The sequence below is a fragment of the Eschrichtius robustus genome, chromosome 6, assembly GCF_028021215.1.
Source record: "Eschrichtius robustus isolate mEscRob2 chromosome 6, mEscRob2.pri, whole genome shotgun sequence".
NCBI classification, from domain to species: domain Eukaryota; kingdom Metazoa; phylum Chordata; class Mammalia; order Artiodactyla; family Eschrichtiidae; genus Eschrichtius; species Eschrichtius robustus.
Genome location: NC_090829.1, coordinates 38,815,958 through 38,837,707, shown reverse-complemented (window position 1 = coordinate 38,837,707; position 21,750 = coordinate 38,815,958). Strand labels below are relative to the sequence as shown.

Sequence of the window (21,750 nt, the reverse complement as noted above, 5' to 3'; positions counted from 1 at the left end):
CAGCCGCTCCGCGGCATGTGGGATCCTCCCAGACCAGGGCTCGAACCCGAGTCCCCTGCATTGGCAGGCAGATTCTCAACCACTGCGCCACCAGGGAAGCCCCAAGAATTAGATCTTTTAGTGTCAGAATAAAAATAAAACAAAACTTCTTTTTGCCCATTTTTCTTTCCCATAGAAAGAATCTCCTAGAAGTCAGGTAACATGAGTTGGTCCAAACCAGCTTCAAATACATGTAACAGCTCTAAAGGCTGGGGGTGAGCTGCCTATTTTTAGCAAATAGGAACAAATGAATCCATTTCCTCCAATGGTCTTCTTGTCGCCAGCCCAAAAGGACAACAGTTTGAATTAACTTCAGTCAACTAGACTTAAACTGACATTCTTAAGGTTTAAGGATCTTACATTTGGATGGGCCAGAGAATTGTCATCTTGGTACTTGATAGCAGTAGGGATGCTGCTAGGGTCTATTTCTTTTTCATTACTCGGTGGGTCAGCCACTACTGATGCTGGTCCTGATGTTGCAGCTGCATGCTTCACTTCACTAGGTTCCACTGACTGAAACATAAAACACATGTTATTAATTGGATAACAATATACAATTAAAATGTTGCTTTAATAATATTTCTGATTTTGAATAATAACTGCTCAGTTGGCCTCCTTTGAGATGATACTAATTACAAAATGGCCCTAGGTTATTGAATAAGAAACAACTATTCCTAAAGTAAGCAAACAAATACAAAAACACTGTGAAAATGTTATGTCTTACAATCAGCATATTTTTCTTAAGAAGTTGGTACTTACGAGTCTATACTATTGAAAAAGTATATACATTTCACATACCTAAATTCTATTAATGAAAATAAGCTTGCAACAAATCTCCATTTAGTTGGTCTCTTTAGATATAAAAAGCAAATTCAAAGGTTATTACTGCTATTTTTTAAATAATAGCCTTACTGAGATACAATTCCATATCACAATTCATAAAGCTTTTATCACATCAACAGAGTTTTGCAACTAACACCACAAGCAGCTTTAGAACATTTTCGTCATCCTCCTAAAAAAACCCTATACCCATTAGCAGTCACTACTCCCCATATCTCCCCAACCCTCCCATCCCTAGGCAACCACTAGTTTATTTTCTGCCTTTATGGATTTGCCTATTCTGGATATTTCATATAAAAGGAATCATACAATATGTGGTTTTCTTCTGACTGGCTTCTTTCATTTAGCATGTATCAGTATTTCATTCCTTTTTGTTGCTGAATCATATTCCATTGTATAGAATATTATATGCCAGGTACTGTGCAAAGTGCTGGGGACAGAAACACTGATAAATCACTGTTCCTGCCTGGAAGGAACCAGGAGTGTAGTGCTAACTCAGGTTAGTTCCAATATCTCCTTCCCTGAGAGAGGAGAAGGCCAGGGAAGTGGCTGAATAAGGGAAAGGCTGCAGGGATAACATGAAATGGATTAGATGAGAAGTTGACATTAAAGGTTAAATTTAAAAAACCCTAGATGATTGGGAGATTAATTCCACTACTTAGCCTTTTTTTCTACCCCTATTGGTTCTACACATATAGTTTTTCAATTTCCATTCTCTTTTGACTTTTTTACTTCTGAACATCCACTTCTCTGAATGAAGTGCAAAACAGAGGTCACTGGGGAAAACACCTAGAAAATGAAATATGCATGAATTAGTTAATCCTTTATTAGAGTAATTTATCTCAGAGTTGGAGATCCATCTATTTAACCAGTATTTACTAAGCACTACTAATTGCTAAGCACTGGGTACACGAGGGAGAATAAGAAGATATGTTCCTTGTCCAGGACACGGGTTCGAGCCCTGGTTGGGGAAGATCCCACATGCCACGGAGCAACTAAGCCTGTGCGCCACAACTACTGAGCCTGCGCTCTGGAGCCCGCAAGCCACAACTACTGAGCCTGCGTGCCACAACTACTGAGCCTGCGTGCCACAACTACTGAAGCCCGCGCACCTAGAGCCCGTGCTCTGCAACAAGAGAAGCCACCACAGTGAGAAGCCTGCGCACCGCAACGAAGAGTAGCCCTTGCTTGCCTCAACTAGAGAAAGCCCGCGTGCAATGAAGACCCAATGAAACTAAAAATAAAAATAATTAATTAATTAATTAATTTAAAAAAAAAGAAGATATGTTCCCTGTCCAAATTGGAGATTACATTTTGCTAATGGGATGACAGAGCTCTAACAAATAAATACCAAAATATATACATAATCACAAATTGTAACAAGTTACATAGAGCTGTTTAAAGAAATATTTGGTAAATTTGATTTGGCAGTTTTCTTCTTACATTTTGGAGCCAATATTTCTTTCCTCAGATCCTAAACATTTCTATGTCTCCAACATAGTGGTCATAGAAGACTCATAGCCCTAAGTGATATTACACTGACCCTTTATAAAACTGAAGACATGTAACAGTAAAGCCCAATATTCTGCACAGGGGAAAGTGGGAAGTATGCTAGTCCAGTGAGGTCCAGGACATAATTTTTTGGTACTCTATCTTGCCATGCAGGGAATGTAAGAGCATGCCGTTCTGCATATCTAGGCCATGCTTTGATAGGGTTCAGCTAGGAGACTGGCTGTCCATATTGAACTACCTCGAAAAATTGTGAAGTGCTGTTATTCTAGTTGCTAAACATGTGGATTGCACATGTGCAGGTGGCAGAGATAACATTCTATTACAGAAATCAAGTAATCTCATTTTGTTTTTACCTACACAGTACATTAAAGTTTTCTTTGAAAAGTGCTTATATGCACAAGAGGTAAAGTTCTCAGGGGTTAGGATCAGAGTGTAGAAGTTATTATTGAATAATGGGTAATTTTAAAAATGTGTGAGGAAAACCATCAATTGCTTCTTTAAGTGAGGAAAGCTGTTAGAGAAAATTTGACTATTAAAAAACCCTCAGCATGGCCACTATCAAACATCTGGCTTTGAGTAGCACTGCCACCTGGTGGTTCAGTTTGGAAAAACTTGTTTTAACACGTACTTAAAAGTATAAAAGAACAAATGACCATGCTGCTTAGAGTTTATTTACCCTCTTTTTGAACATAGGCGGATATCTGCCAAATACAACAATTTTAGGATTGAATAATTGGTAGTAAGCTTATTTTGGAGAGCAGTCTGAAAACAAGCTGCATCTTGGTTCCTTAAGTTGATGATACAGCAGGAACTATCAGATCATCTTTCTACTCACACCAGAAAAATATGATTGCACAGAGTTAAACTAGTTACATCAATATGTGTTGCAGGAGACACACTGTCTAGCATGTCATTGGTAATAGCCACTTTTCTGGTAATAGCTCCCTAGCTAAATTAGTGGAATTAGCACAGCTAAAGACTCTACCAACAGAAGGGGTCACTAGTTACAGAAAAGCCTTTTTCAGAGATATTACAAATTTATACCAATGCATGTAGCACTGTCCAGGAGAGAAGGATGTTGAAACTTGGTTCATAATTTAGTCCTCAAGAGAGTTAGTCTTTGCTATGCATCAGGAATAGCCCATCACATCTGCCCATGACCTCGATGAAATGGTCCTCTATATAATTTACCTCCTTTGCTAAGTCATCTCCTGATAAATAATTCATCTTCTTGGGCATCCTGAATCCTTACCTTATACTGTAGACACAGACATTTTAGAAACTGGAAAGGGATTTCACTTTCTAAACTAATAAATTGGCTCTCTGTTTTATATTACAGTCCAGTGTGAACTTATTCTTTGTTGGCCCATCACTGCTCTTCTGATCGTTTTGAAGTGCGATGACTAATATAAGTCCAGTGTTGGATGGCTAATATTTTATACTACTACTGTACATTCACCAAGGTAAATGCCATCTTCTGTGGCTTTTTAGCATATTCTTTATATTTCAACAGGGAATATGCATCGAGTTCACAATTATGAGAGACATTTGATTAGTAGGAAAAACATGGGTTCTGGAGTTGGACAAATTTGGTTTGGCTGCTGCTTTCTATCATTTATTAGCAGTTTGACCATGGGTTATGAAATTTGCTGAACCTCAGCTATAATTAAGGGTTATTAGGATATTAGTTAAATTATAAATGTTAAATGTCTAGTATTAATGGTAGCCATCATTATTTTAGTTATTTTACATTATTTAAATATATAAAAAAGTGGGGCTATGATACAACATGGTTTTATATCATTTGCCTACTGCTTTAACATTTCCAAATGGCTGTGTTGAAACAAATTGGTCCAAAGCTTATGTCTATACATGAAACCAGAAAGTTACTGTGTAAAGTAATTTTTAATTTGCTTGGTCACCAAGCCTCAAATAAGGAGAATTTTAGGATCTATAGACCATAAAAAATTACATAAAACAGTCTCCGGCCCAACCAAAACAGGAATCCTTGTATCTACAATCCCTCTGAAGGAAGCCACAGACAAATACAGCCCTCAGTAGCAGCAGCAGGAAGAGGAGGAGTAGTGACAGCTTTCATTTCTTGAGTACTTACTATATGCCAGGCACTTGGTTAACGGTTTTATGTAAAGTATCTTGCTCATCCTTATAAAAACCTCTACTACGGGTATTATCCCCATTTTAAGGGAGGAGAGCCAAGGTTTAATAAGATTATTACGTAGTTTAAGGACATATAACCAGTAAACGGCAGAATCAAAATGTGGTTCCAGATCTGAGTCTACATCTCATGCTTTTGACCACTGCTTCCTAATTGCTAAATGCAAGATTTATTGCAATTTGGCTTGAATTTTAGAGGAAAGAAACAAAAATGTTGGTAAAATATTTTAACTAAATATATTTCTGAGGGGCTCAATTCACAGTGCTGGATTAACATTTCTAGGCTGCTTCTGCTTCTCTGTCATACTTATCCAACCAAGAACTGGCCAGTTCTAGGCTTTCCAGATTGATTTTGATTGATTTTATTTCTTTCTATGAATTACTGTTAAGGGGAACCTCTTTTCGAAAGATAGTTGAAACAGAAGGTGGGTTTCCCTCACACAGATTTATGAAGGTTGCTTACAAAATGAAGAGCCTCTTGTTCCATCCTAGACCTCTCAATCCTTAATGGTAGCATCTGAATTGGGAGTACAAGAAAAGCTACATTGAAGCTGAGTAAATTCCAACTCAGCACTAAAAACTAAAGCAAACAAAAACTAATTATTAAAATAATTAATAATGGTGGTCCCTTTGATGAGAGATGTAGGTGAAATTCCTTTAAACTGCTCCCAAGGGAAGCCCATTTAACTATATATAGGGTTTTGTTATAGATATGGGAAGAGGAGTTTTTCTCTTGGATTTAATCAGTTATCTTAAGATTAATAACTATAGGAAATAATATTTTAAAACTTTTCTAGAGAATATAAACAAGGTAAAAAAATGACTAATCTTGGAATTCAAATATATAGATATCATTACATTTAAAAAATCTTTTAAAGTGCAACCAGATATCTAAAGAATTTCTGTGTTTCTCAGCAAGGGGTCTGTCTTACTGGTGAGCATGGAGACTCAGGGAAAGTAAGGGGCATATTAGAGAAATGTAAATGGGGTAAGGTTTACACTTCAGACAGTCTGAATGCCTATAGTAGTAGAAGTTTTCAAGCACCATACTTAGTTTATAGAATGTACTTAGATATCAAATAATTTAGATGCTAGAGTATATAATTCAAAAATAAACATTTAATGGATCAAGAACCATGTTAGATATTTGATAATCATTATATTTAATCCTCGGTTACTCTAAAAAGTAGGAATTATTAGTTCTATTTTATGAATTTGGAAACTGAGGCTTGGAAAGAGGTTGAGAGGTTTTCTCGAGATCATAAATCATGGTAGGAAGTGTGGAAGTTAAGATTCAAACTCAGATCTCCTTGAGTCCAAAGCCCATGCTCTTTCCACTATATTAAGCAGGCTTTAGATCAACTTCCTTGCTCACTGCCAATTTTACTAGTTACTGGAAGAACTGCTAGTATTTTGGAGGAGAGGAATGGAATTAAAAATAAATTTACTATATTAATAATTAATACCAAACGGGAAAAAGTTGTTTAGAAGAAAACCTAGTGTATTAACATAGAGGAATAAATATTTCCACAGAAAGAAAATGCTAGGTTATCTGAAGTGTGTGCAGTGAGAACTGGGAAGTCAAGGTGAACTCCAGAAAACAAATACTACACAAGTAAACTTCAAAACAAATTACAATTCTTTTAGGACTTCTTAATACGTACGAGTAAGATATTTAATAAAATGGGCAACTATATTTGTGAATGCCCATTTCACAGCTCCTTTCTTTCAGGAGTTGTGGTGGCAAACTACAAAATGTTCAAATGAAATCAGCAAAATAACAGGGCAAGGACCATGGATTAACCAAGGCTGTCTAGTGCATCCTGGCATCCTGCACATGCTCAATTCATGTCCCCATAATGAATTATTTTAAAATACATATGGTAATTAAAAAGATGTCCATCTCACTAATAACAAAAGAAATGCTAATGGAACAACAAAAGGTCAATTTTTACCTATCAGGTCAGTAAACATGGAAAAGTCTGATAAGACTTGGTGTTAACCAGGGTGTGAGACACAGACATCTCCCTGCATTTCGAGGCGGAATTTGAATTGATACAATATTTTGGGAGAATGCCTTTGGGAACAGGTATGAAAATAAACAATATTAACCTTTAACAACTCCATTTTGAAAATCTTATCTTAAGGTGATAATAATGGATATTCACAAACATGTATGCAATACCTCCAAACTTACAACTACTAAAATATCTATCAGAGAAAAAAAATAAATCAATTATGATACATTCATCAGTAGAATACTATATAGTCATTAATATATCTACAGATATAGAGTATTTTTGAATAAGTGATAACTATACCATGTCTTCATTATATGTATGATATTGAAGAATACATGTATTTCACAGTAGATAGCTTTTTCCAACTAAAGGAACACAAATTCCAAAAAGCAGCCCTGATAATGATTGAAAGAATACATGAAATATTCAACAGAAATAAAATGCCAATCAAAGCTCCTTTTATTAGAGTTGAATAAGTGATACCCATATGGGCAAAGAGTGTAAATATATGTTACTATTTGGGTAATAATTTTATTGTTAAAGTTCTTTTGTAACTTTTCTCTAGCAATGTTAATTCAAAAAGTAGATGTATACATTTGAAAAGAAAACTGTGTATGTTCATGAAATGTGTATTATTGTTATAGAACCATCATGTTGACATATTATACTTTGCCTTCTTGGTGAATTTTAAAATAAAAATGGCATCAGATACATTTTCACAGTTTTTTTTAACAAGTTAAACTTGAACTGATTCTCACTGATTCATTCTCTCTCTCAATAACATGCTGATACACTCTCGCCCTACTTCATCTATTAGAAGAAGAAGCACTTACATTTAAGTAAAATCCATTAATAAAGCATCCCTTTAGTTGGAATCTAAAGGCTTATTCATAATGCCTGGATGAAAACTTACCTTTCTGACTTCTTTACTTGATCTGAATGTTTGCTGAACAAAAGAATCACTTTCAATGGCTTCAATTTCTTTGACTCTTTTTACTTGTTCTACCAGGGTGGCTTGGTCTAAAAAAGAGGGTATTATGTCAGTGTATTTTGGTGTGTCAGCTTGTTATCAACACTATACCTAAGCAATGTTTTTTGAAGTAATTTTATGACTTATGAAATTTAACTGGATGGAAAAAAAAAGACACTATGGTTAAGTTAAAATAGAAACTTTTTGCCCCCCCTGGAGACCCACAAAGATAACATTCCTATCCACTAAGACTCTCACCTAAAACCTAAAACATTGCGGAGAAGGTACTGCTAAAATGATCCAAGCTAATCTGTGCTAATCTGGAAGGAGGACTTTACATTTTTTTCCCAATTTTACTATGGAAATACATAAAAGGAAAAAGGAATAAGAGCACAATGAATCCATCTGCACCCATCACTCAGCTTCTATAATCATTAATTTTCTGTTATTCTTATTTAATCTATCCATGCCCACTTCAATTTTGGGGGATGGACCTGGAGTATTTAAAAGTAAATCCCAGACATAATGCCATGTTACCCCTAAATATTTTTTTAGGCATCTCAGATAAGGGCTTAAAAAAACAAAACAAACTAGCAACATAACTACAATACCATCTTTAAACCCAACATTATCAGTAATAATTCCTTAGTATCATCTTATATAATCCATGTTTAATTTTCACTGATTGTCCAAGTGTTTTTTTTTTTAACAGTTGGTTTGTCTGAAACAGGATCCAAACAAGGTCCACACATTACACTTAGTCAACAAGTATCTTAAATTCCTTTTAATCACTTACAGTCCACCATCCCTTCCTTTCATTGTCATTTATTTATTGAAGAAAATGGATCATTTAGCCTTTACAATTTTCTACATTCTGGATTTTGCTGATTTTATTCTCATGGTGTCATTTAACATGTTCTTCTATCCTTCATATTTTGTGTAAACCAGCAGTTAGATCTAGACAGGGATAAGATTCAGGTTCAATTTCTTTTGGTAAAGAATACATCACAGGTGGTGCTGTGTAATGCCTATTACATCATATCAGGATGTGCTTCTCCCACTTCTAATGATGTTAAGATTGATCAGTGTGTCCAAGGTGATGTCAGCCTGACCCTAGCTCTCCACCAACCTTTCATTTAATGGTTTTAGCAGACAATGTTTGTTGCTTAGCTCCATTATTTTATTAGACATTGCAAAATGGTCATTTTTTTTTCTAATTCTATTATTTGTCCTGCATTTATTAGCTGTGATTTGAAGAACTTCCTTCATTGACTACTTTGTAACTGTGAAATATAGTCTGTACAGGAAAAGGCAGAATAAATATTTAATTCTTTCCCTTATTTTATCAATTTTGGTCCAAAGATGACCATTATGAGCTCATGAATATTTATATATGTAATGTACTTCAGTCCGTCGTAGTCATTTTCATATTTTGATTCTACCTTTGGGTAGTGGGAGCCTCTTCATGTTGGTCCCTGCATTCTTTTGATATGATCTCTTTTGTTAAAGTGTGATAAGATGTCCCAGGTTCATCCTGTACAGTTCCTGTCTCAGACTTGAAATCAGCCATTTCTCCAAAGGGCTTGGATTCCTTTTAGTGGGGAATGATACTTAAAGACAGTAACCTGAGCAGTAGGGGTGTTTGTTGTTACTGGATTGTCACCACTTCTCAGCTTTTTCAGTGGGTGGGGTAGGAAATACATACTTTTAGAAAAGAAAATCGAATGTGAGTTATATTTGTATATCGTTTCTCTTATTCTAAGAATATTAGGCCTTAATGATATGATCAAAAGTACTTAGTTGTTTTTCCTAATATATGAGTTGAATATATATTAGTTTCAAAATAATGAGACAAATATTACTATTAACAAGATGAATTAATAAAGTTTAAGATTTCTTTATGGTTCTTTTTGATCTTAGGATTTATTCCACTGATGAATTGTCAAAACACTATACTCTAAAGTCACTTGAAATAATTCTCCATGTGATTATGCTACCAATTTGATATACAGTTAGGTTCATTTGTTTCAGTTTTTTTTTTTTTAAATCTTGTTTTGCTCTATTGTTTTCATAATTAATATTTGTTTTTTAATTGCATAAAACACTTACATGCTTTCAAAGTCAAAATTAAAACAACGTCATTCAGAGAAGTCTATGTTTCCTTTCCTATCCCTTTCCCCCAATCCATAGGTAACCATTTTTTATTAGGTTTTGATTTTTATCCTTCCATTGCTTATTTCTGAAAATATAAGTATACATATTCTCTTCTTTCTTACACAAAATAAGCATACTATACATTCCTATGTATATTACTTCTCTCACTTTTAACACTATGTTTTCCAGTATAGAGACTTCCTCATTCTATGTTACAGATATACAGTAACCTATTTTATGGTTTTATGATAGTTTTTTCCTATCAATGCCCTGCTGATGGTCATTTGAGTTGTTTCCAGTCCTTTGTTTTTTTACAATTAGTGCTTTAATAAATAGCCACAGGCATGTGTCATTTCATACTTTTGTATTATTTTTTCACATGCTAGCTGGGCAGGAAAAACACAACATTATGGTTCACAACCTTACTGTTTAAACTCTTGGTCTACGCTGAAACGAATACACACCTGAATTAGGGGCCACTGAATACTCAGCTAAGGCATCTAAAAATGCCGGGGTTTTAGCCTGTATGAATAATAACTGAATTTATTTTTTAAAAAACTGTAATAACTGGTTTAACAAGGTAGAGTTATTTGCATCAAAGTAATTTTTACATACTAAGTTGAAAAGGTTAAATGATATAGAGAGTATGAAACCTGGTCTAACACATTCAATAAAAATTAACATTTTATGAAAAATCTCTGTTTCAATTTTTGGCCAATCACAAATTATAAGCATATAGTCTTATGCAAGTTCCAGTTTACTTAAGAGAAAGACAGTGCTTCTGAGATGTGTTCCTGACAGCTGTAACCAGTCTTTTCTCAGGTGAGAAATCCTGCATGGAATGTTTGGAAGTAACAGCCGTCACAGCCAACACTCCCATCTTTGGAAGAATATATTTTCCTATATAAAAAGCAAACACTGTCAGAATGTCATGGAAGAGCAAATAGTTCCACATGCTTTAGAATAAAAGCTCCTTTTAATTATGCAATGTACTAACTGAGCATGTGAAATGAAAGAAGACTCTTTGCCCATCTAACTTATTAACACATCCCGTACCAGAGGATAATATTTTCATTAGTTACATATATAATGGCATTAATATAGCAGAGAAAAATTATAATGGATACCATTCCAAGTGGTTCAACTTTAATTGGTCAACAGGAAAACACATTTGTTTGTGTAGGTGTTAGTTTCACAATTATTTCACAATCATTAGTTCCCAACCAAAAACAATATTTCTGACTTCAGGATGATGTCTCATATGTATCAACTGTTTGACCCCTCGGATTTTTTCTCTAACATATTCCCTCATGTGGATTTACAAAGCACATCATTAGTATTAAATGTCAGAGGTGAGCTCACAAACAGTACTTGATGTCTAAAGCTTGCAGTGTTTGTAGCTTTAAATATGGGCATACAACCAGCTCCTAATACAAATAAAAGTGTTATCATAGAAGCTGGCCAAAGGGCCAGTATATTTAACAAAATAGCACTGGAGAAACTGTAAAGGAAGGAAGGAGAAAGATTAGAGGAAAAACAGAACATTATCTTTGTGTTTCTTTAAAGATCACTTCAGGATTAACAAAGTGACAGGGTAGATAGGGGAAAGCCTGTCTGCTTGACTTACAATATGAAAATAAACCAACATAGCTTTTACCTTTCAATGTGGGAACCATTTTGCTGGTGATATTTAAATTAAAGAATGTGATATTTAAATTAAAGAGTAAGAGAGTGATATATAAATTAAATTTCTTTAACATCTTTATTGGAGTATAATTGCTTTACATGCTGTGTTAGTTTCTGCTGTATAACAAAGCGAATCAGCTATATGTATACATATATCACCACATCCCCTCCCTCTTGCGTCTCCCTCCCACCCTCCCTATCCCACCCCTCTAGGTCATCACAAAGCACCGAGCTGATCTCCCTGTGCTATGCGGCTGCTTCCCACTAGCTATCTATTTTACATTTGGTAGTGTATATATGTCAATGCTACTCTTTCAGTTCATCCCAGCTTACCCTTCCCCCTCCCCGTGTCCTCAAGTCCATTCTCTATGTCTGTGTCTTTATTCCTGTCCTGCCCCTAGGTTCATGAGAACCATTAATTTTTGAGATTCCATATATATATGTTAGCATATGGTATTTTTCTCTTTCTGACTTAACTTCACTCTGTATGACAGACTCTAGGTCCATCCACCTCACTACAAATAACTCAATTTCATTTCTTTTCATGGCTGAGTAATATTCCATTGAATATATGTGCCACATCTTTATCCATTCATTTGTCAGTGGACACTTAGGTTGCTTCCATGTCCTGGCTACTGTAAATAGTGCTGCAATGAACACTGTGGTACATGTCTCTTTTTGAATTATGGTTTTCTCAGGGTATATGCCCAGTAGTGGGATTGCTGGGTCATATAGTAGTTCTATTTTTAGTTTTTTAAGGAACCTCCATACTGTTCTCCATAGTGGCTGTATCAATTTACATTCCCACCAACAGTGCAAGAGGGTTCCCTTTTCTCCACACCCTCTCCAGCATTTATTGTTTGTAGATTATAAATTAAAATTTGAAAGATGCATGGGACATTTCATTTTTAGCCTTATAAATAGGTCAGCTCCATGCTGTCTGAAAACAGGCATAAAAAATGTTTTAAACTGCTTCATACTCAAAATTCTAAGATCAATGTCCACAAATGTATGTCTTAAGTATAACCCTGTCATTTTGGGAAGCAGAATAAAACACATCAATAATATATAGTAAATTGTTTTATTTTTTACAATACTTATTTATTTATTTGTTGGTTTGTTTGTTTGGCTGCGCCCGGTCTTTGTTGTGGCACGCAGGATCTTCATTGCCGCATACAGGATCTTCATTGTGGCATGAGGGATCTTTTAGCTGTGGCACGCAGGCTCTTAGTTGCGGCATGCGGGATCTAGTTCCCTGACCAGGGATCGAACTCAGGCCCTCTGCACTGGGAGCGCAGAGTCTTAACCACCACTGGACCACCAGGGAAGTCCCTATAGTAAACTGTTTTACATTCAGGCTCTTAAGTTTAACATGCCAATTTGTCATTTAAAAATTCTGTACCAATTTTAAGACTGGGAAGAATGTGAATTAAAACTAGTTATTGTTTATTTTTTTATTTTTAAAAAACATTTATTTATTTATTGGGTTGAGTCCAGTCTTAGTTGTGGCAGGCGGGCTTCTTAGTTGGGGCTTGCTGGCTCCTTAGTTGCGGCATGTGGGCTCCTCAGTTGTGGTATGCGAACTCTCAGTTGCGGCATGCATGTGGGATCTAGTTCCCTGACCAGGGATCGAACCAGGCCCCCTGCATTGGGAGCGCAGAGTCTTAACCACTGCGCCAACAGGGAAGTCCCCTAGTTATTGTCTATATGCTTGGCATGAATGCCTAACATACAAAGTATCCTGTATTCACCAGCCATGAGGTAAAAATGAAAACAAGTGACAAAGTTACGGAGAATAAAAATTACAGGATGTTTCTAAGGCTTCCCTGGTGGTGCAGTGGTTAGGAATCCGCCTGCTAGTGCAGGGGATACGGGTTCGAGACCTGGTCCAGGAGGATCCCACGTGCCGTGGAGCAACTAAGCCCGTGCACCACAACTACTGAGCCTGTGCTCTAGAGCCCGAGAGCCATAACTACTGAAGCCCGCACACCTGGAGCCCATGCTCCGCAACAGGGGAAGCCACCACAATGAGAAGCCCATGCACCACGATGAGAAGCCCATGCACCGCAACGAAGAGTGGCCCCCGCTCACCGCAACTAGGGAAAGCCCACGCACAGCCAAAAGTAAATAAATAAATAAATAAATAAATAAACTACAGGATGTTTCTAAACATTAACATGGTAACCATGAAGTAAACATATCTACTTGCACTTGATGCTTTTTGATAAACACATTATTGGTACACAAAATGACTTCCATAGGTTGCGTGCAAGATGTCCGCAGAACATTTCATATTTCATAATAAAAGAGAAAATAATGGAGTCAGAAAGCTAAGTCACTACAGACTAAAAAAGTCAATAACTCACTGCATGGACAATTATTTTGTTCTTTTTGTGATGAAAAATTAAAATCAAATATTTTATTAGTTACTGTTGATGTTATATTATAAAAATTAGGTTCACCTGTTACTTTGAGTTATATTTGACAATTTCACATGACACATTTACAGAATTTTCTGTGTTATCAAAAGGTACACAAATTTAAGATTAGTAGATAAAGATGACAAGGTCCAATATGAACCTTTTATTTGAAAAGGCAAAATTTAAATATGTACACCATTTGCAGATTACAAACAAGCCAACCTCTCTAAACTGGCAGCAATGCTAGGCAGAGAACAGCAGATGGCACTATTACCCAAAATGTAATGGGCTAAGTGACAACATGAGTTTCATGAAAGGTACCTTACACATTAAAATCTCATCTCCAAATGACTACTTTTGAATATTAATAATTTATGAATTTCCCCAAAGTTAAAATGCATTTTATATTACAAAGAGTTTGGGTTGGTTGTCTTCATAGTTATTGAGTTACTTATGCTACTTTTCTCTCCCAAGGGGAAAAAAAATTTATATACTAATACTACTGCTACAAATACATGAATAATATAAGAGAAGATCTTATTTTCAGTTTAAATGGATTCAAATTTTAGTCAAGAATGGAAATATCTGCAAAATTCCCTTTTATGGTACAATATAGACACTGAAAACAAAGTCTTTGAAATATAAAGCATTTTCAAGTGCTTTGCAAGAACGAAAGAAAAAAAGCAAACAATAACAAACTGGCTATTCAATAAATAAGTAAATGGAGATGGCTGTTCAATAAAATCTGTAGACAAATAAAACATACCATAAAGCTCACTTGGAATTCTAAAGTTAAAGCAACTCCTCATGAACACAAATTTTAATGAAACATAGCCACTGCTTTCCCTTCAAAACAGTTCAAAACAGTGTATTTCAAATAAGTTTCTTTCATTAAAACATATATTAGAAATCCATCCAACCATAACATTTTAAGGTTGTTCATAAATCTCATATCCCTGGGTACCAATTTCCAGAACCGATATCCACAAATAACGTGAAAGATGAGAAAAGTTCTTAAGTAGAATGTGGCTTGTCTATCAGCCTTCTGGAAGCGTATGATACAGTACCAAGTTATTTATGTCAGTGAGGCTCCTGGAGTGTCTCTAATAACAACCCCCCCCCCGGATGGGGTCCAAGACAGACTCATGACAAACTGCTTTCCATGTCAAATTAAGTAATAAGAATAAATTTAATGTGACTGAACCAGTGAAGAATTTCTGATAAACATTTTAATAAGTGCAAGTGAATTGAGCATCAGACTAGGTTTTATGAAAAACAAAATCCATACTGAAAATCCACACAAATTCCACCTCATTTAGTTCCTCTCACCTAGAATGCTCTTACCTTTTCTGAATCCTCCCTGTCACTTCCCTTGCCACCTCTGAGAAAAGGGACCTCTTCTATAATGAGGGGCCTCTTCCCAAATGAGGCTCTCCGCATACGTTACCTCCCACTGATATTAATCTCTTCCTGAGCAAAAGCTTCATTTCCCCAGCTAGAGGGGACATACCTTTCTGTGTCAACTCCAGGAGTTAGTATACTGTGCTCTATTATTTAGTAAGCAGTCAATAAACATTTGTTGAAAACTTAAAAATTAAGGGGCATTAAAAAAAAAACATCATGGGGGAGAAATGTCAAATTATAAAAGGTTTTGTAACTTTAAGAAATTAAATGTCTCTAAGTGGTTAGTTTTAACAGCTCTGGGTTCAGACTATCTGGATTGAACACCGTCTCTTCTACTTACTAGCTTTGTGACATTGGGCAAGTGCGTGGTGGTGGTCTCAGTTTTCTCCTCTGTGGCATGGGGATAATAGGTGAAACATCGTAGGATGGTTGAGAGGTTGCCTCCCTCCTTTCTTCCTTCCCTTTCTCTCTCCTTTCCTACTTCCAAATATTTGAGCACACTCAGGCATTGTTCTGCATACCAGGGTTTAGAGACAAGAGTTTCCTTCTTCTCTCACGGAGCTTATGTTTCAATGGAAGAAGCAAATAATAAACATGTAAATAAACAATATAATATCAAGGAAAACAGAGCAGGGTAGAGGGCTACAAAGGAGAAAGGGGGGCTATCTCAGATGGGGTAACCAGGAAAGAAAGAACTCCCTGACATGGTGATTTCAGCAGAAAGAAGAATCATGTGAAGGAACAAGTCATGAAAATCTGGGAGATGACACCGGTGCTCAGCACAGGGCTGAGGAAGCATGAAAAACACTTAGTAACTGAGAGCTATTACTAGTAACAGGACTAGAGGGCTGATTTAGTAATTGTACTAAGACACGGAAGTTGGCTAAAAAGTTGGTATATAAACCTCAATTTCTGGCCATATAGAATCCTAATGGATGTCTACTACCACACACTCCCTAAAATGGCAGGCATGTGGTAGAAATCATGTTTCAAAACAAACGTATATTTGATCATCAATATCTGGGATGCCTTTCTAGTGAGGAAGGTCATGGCGGCTAATTTTTCTTTTAAATGGTTGTTAAAAAGGCCAGATGAGCTGTCATGGAAGCAGAAGCAGTAATCACGGCAGTTAAAAATAATCTTACATTTATGGCACTGAGTGCTAAGCACGTCACATGGATTACTTCTTTTAACTATCATAACCATAAGAGATAGTACTATTATTATTTTCATTGTACACGTGAGAAACTGAGGCTAAGTAACTTGGCCAAGGTCACTGGGCTAGCTGGTGGTAGAAGTGGGATCCAATCTCTGAATTGTGATCCAGTCATTATTTCCTAGTCAAGTAAATTCTTTACCCACTCCTGCCAAGAAACATATTTTTTTCTTCCTTCTTACCCATTTACTAGAATAATAAATGTTCTTGGTATTGTTCTTATTCTGCATTTTAATGCTTATACATTCGGTAAAATACAATGTAGCTTTATTTGTGGAGGAGATGCCATATATATTGTCTTGGTTTTCTGGCGTTATCTTGAACTAGATTACAGATGTATATTTTTGGAATCTTTCATACTCGAATAAATTTTTAAAGAATTATATATGTTACATTCTGAAAACCTTTACTCATGAATAAAAGAAATAAAGTTTTTAGAAAACCTATCATTCTTTCATTTAAGCCTGAAGACAACCTGAATGGTAAATTACTACTTTAGGGCTGTTCTTTATTTATTGTGCATCAATTGTTGCTACAAAAAACTAGAATGGTTTCTGAGAATTTGGCTAAACAAACAACCACTATGCAGACGAACTACACAGACTATTGCCTTATGCTTCTCTCAAATGTAATAAACATGGGTAGTCAAATCCACTTTCAATAGTGGTAAGTAATAATTCCAACAAAGCCAAAGATACTGGAAGTTTTCTTATTTTAATAGGATAGAAGATAGGAATATAATTTGAAGTATACCGGATTAACAGAGAATACAGACTCTGAAGTTGCTACTTGTTATCCATTTTAATTCCAGAATTCTTATTGACTCTTTAATTAAAATTCTGTAGATGGAAGAGTTGTATGTTTCTAAGGAACTTGAAGTGAATGCTGTCTGCCAGCCATCTCCAAACACCCCATAACCACACACAACTCGCCTGTCAGGAGAGCTAATGCAGACATCGCAGGGCACACCACATTTGTCACTGTGGCTAATATCAGAGACACGCAGTTCTTTTTTCTTAGCACACAAAAGCAAGATATGTAATTCAATGCTCAATTTACCCTTGTCTCACAGGAGATTTTTCCCCGCTAATTGATAGAAATTAAGCCATTAATCAAGCCACTAGCCATCATTCAAACCAGAGAAGATGAATACAAACTTTCATCATAACCACCTTCCCCATTTTAGTGTTCATTAGCATTAATTTTTAATGCAATTATGCTATTCTTTTACGCTGAGCTCATAAATTACTGCTCTTTTGTTGCTAGCTGGCCTTGTAAAATCCAAACTAATGCTTTGTACTCTGATCTTAAAGGCAATTACTAGGTTCTTCTATCTTTTGTATCTTTGCATCCCCAATAACATATATATATGTGTGTGTGTGTGTGTGTGTATATATATATGTATGTAACGAACATCCATGAACACCCAAACGGTATGCCTGTTGGTTTTTTTAGTGTCTCTATATAAAATCTGTGTGAACATATAAATGTAGCAAAATGTACCTAAAGTAAATAAATACACACACATACCACATACAAAATATAGATGTTAATATAAAAATAAGATCTCATATTCATACTGTATTTTGGGTTTAATATAAAGATATTCTTACAGTTTCTCATGATTAAAAAGTACTGCATCATTGTAGTAAAGTTACATTTTTATAACAAATTAGAGAAAATAAGAATATTAATAGTGACTATTATACACACTTGTAAGGGTCAAAAAACTACTAAAAACAGAAAGAATAACTATGAAATATCAAAATCCCTTAGTTCTTTATCTAGGGTTATTGTTTTATGTTTAAATCCTTATTTTAAAAAACTTGTGTTGAAACCTGAAAATTAATGAGACGAAAATGAAGAGTAATGGAAGATCAGAAGAACCATTTACCCAAAAGTGTGTTTATAAGTGCATATAATAACTCCATAGTCTTATATTTTGCAAAGTGAATGCATCAGTTTATTAGAGGATGACAGTAAAATAAGACAAATTTTCCATAAATGAATACTGAAGCCAGAGAGCGTATCCACTCAGTCCTCCATCGGAGAGAAAGTGGAAAGATGTACCCTCCTTATAGTCCCCCAAAAGCATTGGTTATGCTCACTCCTAGGTGCTGAGGCGATTAAAAAAAAAAATCTGCAACTCTCTTCTTTGTGTAACCCCAGTAATGCTTTTGCCTTTGTTTGCAAGTTGTTACGTTCTGGTCACCCACTAGCTAGAGAAAGGGTGCATATGTGTGCATAAAGATTAATGAAATAAAACTTACTGGGAGGAATGGGAGAAAATATTTGCAAACAAAGCAACTGACAAAGGATTAATCTCCAAAATATACAAGCAGCACATACAGCTCAATATCAAAAAGACAAATAACCCAATCCAAAAATGCGCAGAAGACCTAAATAGACATTTATCTGAAGAAGATATACAGATTGCCAACAAACACATGAAAGGATGCTCAACATCACTAATCATTAGAGAAATGCAAATCAAAACTACAATGAGGTACCACCTCACACCGGTCAGAATGGTCATCATCAAAAAATCTACAAACAATAAATGCTGGAGAAGGTGTGGAAAAAAGGGAACCCTCTTGCACTGTTGGTGGGAATGTAAATTGATACAGCCACTGTGGAGAACAGTATGGAGGTTCCTTAAAAAACTAAAAATAGAACTACCATACGACCCAGCAATCCCACTATTGGGCATAATTCAAAAAGAGTCATGTATCCTGAGAAAACCATAATTCAAAAAGAGTCATGTACCACAATGTTCACTGAAGCTCTATTTACAATAGCCAGGACATGGAAGCAATCTAAGTGTCCGTCGACAGATGAATGGATAAAGAAGATGTAGCACATATATACAATGGAATATTACTCAGCCATAAAAAGAAACGAAATTGAGTTATTTGTAGTGAGGTGGATGGACCTAGAGTCTGTCATACAGAATGAAGTTAAGTCAGAAAGAGAAAAACAAATACCTATGCTAACACATATATATAGCATCTAAAAAAAAAAAGAAAAAATTGTTCTGAAGAACCTAGGGGCAGGACAGGAATAAAGATGCAGACGTACAGAATGGACTTGAGGACACGGGGAGGGGGAAGGGTAAGCTGGGACGAAGTGAAAGAGTGGCATGGACATATATACACTACTAAATGTAAAACAGATAGCTAGTGGGAAGCAGCCACATAGCACAGGGAGATCAGCTCGGTGCTTTGTGACCACCTAGCGGGTAGGGTAGGGAGGGTGGGAGGGAGATGCAAGAGGGAGGAGATATGGGGATATATGTATATGTATAGCTGATTCACTTTGTTACAAAGCAGAAACTAACACACCATTATAAAGCAATTATACTCCAACAAAGATGTTAAAAATAAATAAATAAAAATATAAATATAAATTTTATATATACACACAAATACACATACACATAAACACTTCCAGGCCTACCTGAATTCACTTAATAATCACAAAATGGATATCATAGTATTAGCACTAAAAATAAACCTTTGAAAATGAAACCACTGCAAATCCACAATTAATTTAAAACATTTCAAGAAGAGTTTTTACAGGCTGACTCAGGGCTTGATCCTGGCAGCCAGATGGATATAGGAGGTCAATAATCCAGAAGCAATGAGACAGTGATTAGCCAGACAGTAAAACAAGTACCCGGAAGCAATTACTGTCCAACACGTCAGAAAGCCATTTTACCAAAATAGGCAGAAAATGGATTTAAAAGATAAATTTCAATTTCTCCCTGCTGTCTTTCTAAAAATCTTGTTTAGTAAACACATTCGTAAAGCCAGTTACTACCTTAAATGATAATTACTCACTGCAAAAAGTCTTTGTTCAGAAGTGATGACTGACAGAAGGTCCCTTGTAAACAAAACAAGTTTACTTGTTCCTCCATACGCTGACTGCGAGGGAGAACATATTTATTTCTCTGTGACTGTCCAGTCAGAGATACTGCAAAGCTGTAAGCTCTAAGAGAATCGGATCTGGTCCAAAAGGTTATCAACCATCCTGAAATTTTGCTCTAAAGTAGCAATGTGCCAAAGAGCAATGAATGAATGATGTTTGAAAGTCTAACAAGAAAAGTGTTGGGGTCATACTAAGCATTCACAGAGACTCTAGTAGGTATTTGTTGAATGATGAGCTGAACACAGACAGGCTACTATTGCTAAAGAATGTGGCATTCCTTTATTGGGGAGGGATGCTCCTTGAAGACGACTCCCTCTCTCTCTTTGGAAAATGGTAGATACTTATTTATTGCTCTCAAGAATTTCTACAGAGTACTTAAAAGCTAGCTTTTCACTGTCCTGGAAACTACTAAGTGATGACCTTTTTAGGAGCAGAATTCTATTTCTATTTCTTTTCTGACCCATTACTCAACAAAGGTGACAACTCCCTTATTCTTGAAACTTTTTTATTTGGCTTCCATGACACCTTACACTCCAGGTTTTCTTTCTCCCCACTGGTCACAATTCCTCATTTTCCTATACAGGCCCCTCTAAATGTTAGGGTGCCCCAGTGCTCAGACTGGGCCCCTTTTTCTTCTCTTTTTTTCTCTCTCTAGGTGACCCATAGCTCTAAATACCATCTATACGCTTATGACCTTCAAATTTTTAGGTCCTAACATCATTACCAAACTCCAGACCTTGATTTTTCTCTTTTACCCCCTAAATTTAAACTATCCCTTTCCATTAGCTCCTGTCTCTTTTAGAATAAAATTCAAACTCCATACTCTTACTGACAAAATCCTACGTAATCTCGATCCTGCTAAACTCTTCAACCAAATCTCTAACGCTTGTCCTAGCCACACTGGCCTTCTTAAGCATTCTAAACTTGCTTCCCCCTTAGGAGCTTTAGAGAAGCTGTTCCCTCCACCTAGAATGATCTTTGCATGGCAAGTTGCTTTTTGTTCAGATTTAGTTTAAATGCCAGCTCAAGGAGGCCTTCCCAGAGCACTCAGTCTAAAGTAGCCAATGGTCATTCTCTAGCACATCAAGAGAGTGTAGAGAAACCAGTTAATTGTGAGGCTATTACAGGGATCTAGGCAAGAGATGTTGACTACGCAGATCAGGGGTGACAGATAAGATGGGGACATATTTTAAATAAAGAATAGACACTAATTTTGTACAGAGTGAGGCAAAGAGAAGAATCAAGCTGATTTTCAAGTTTCTGGATCAAGTAACTAGATAAACAGTAGTGCTATTTACTAAGACAAAGAAGACCTGGGGGTGGAATTAAGAGTTCAGTTTTAAAGATGATGACTTTGAGATGCTTGTAGGTTTTAAAAAGAAAGTC

At 35.9% G+C, this 21,750-nt stretch overlaps 1 protein-coding gene across 7 annotated transcripts in view; it reads right to left on the bottom strand.

Annotated features, from left to right (window-relative positions):
- Nucleotides 1-21,750, bottom strand: part of RSRC1 (arginine and serine rich coiled-coil 1) — a 425,567-nt gene that overhangs the window by 5,402 nt on the left and 398,415 nt on the right. For all 7 annotated transcript variants that reach the window (XM_068546163.1, XM_068546166.1, XM_068546167.1 and 4 more), the window contains 2 exons: nucleotides 7,501-7,607; nucleotides 400-552 (listed from right to left, as the gene is read on the bottom strand). In XM_068546163.1, the coding sequence (XP_068402264.1) occupies nucleotides 400-552; nucleotides 7,501-7,607 (260 nt within the window). The remainder of the gene's footprint in view (nucleotides 1-399; nucleotides 553-7,500; nucleotides 7,608-21,750) is intronic.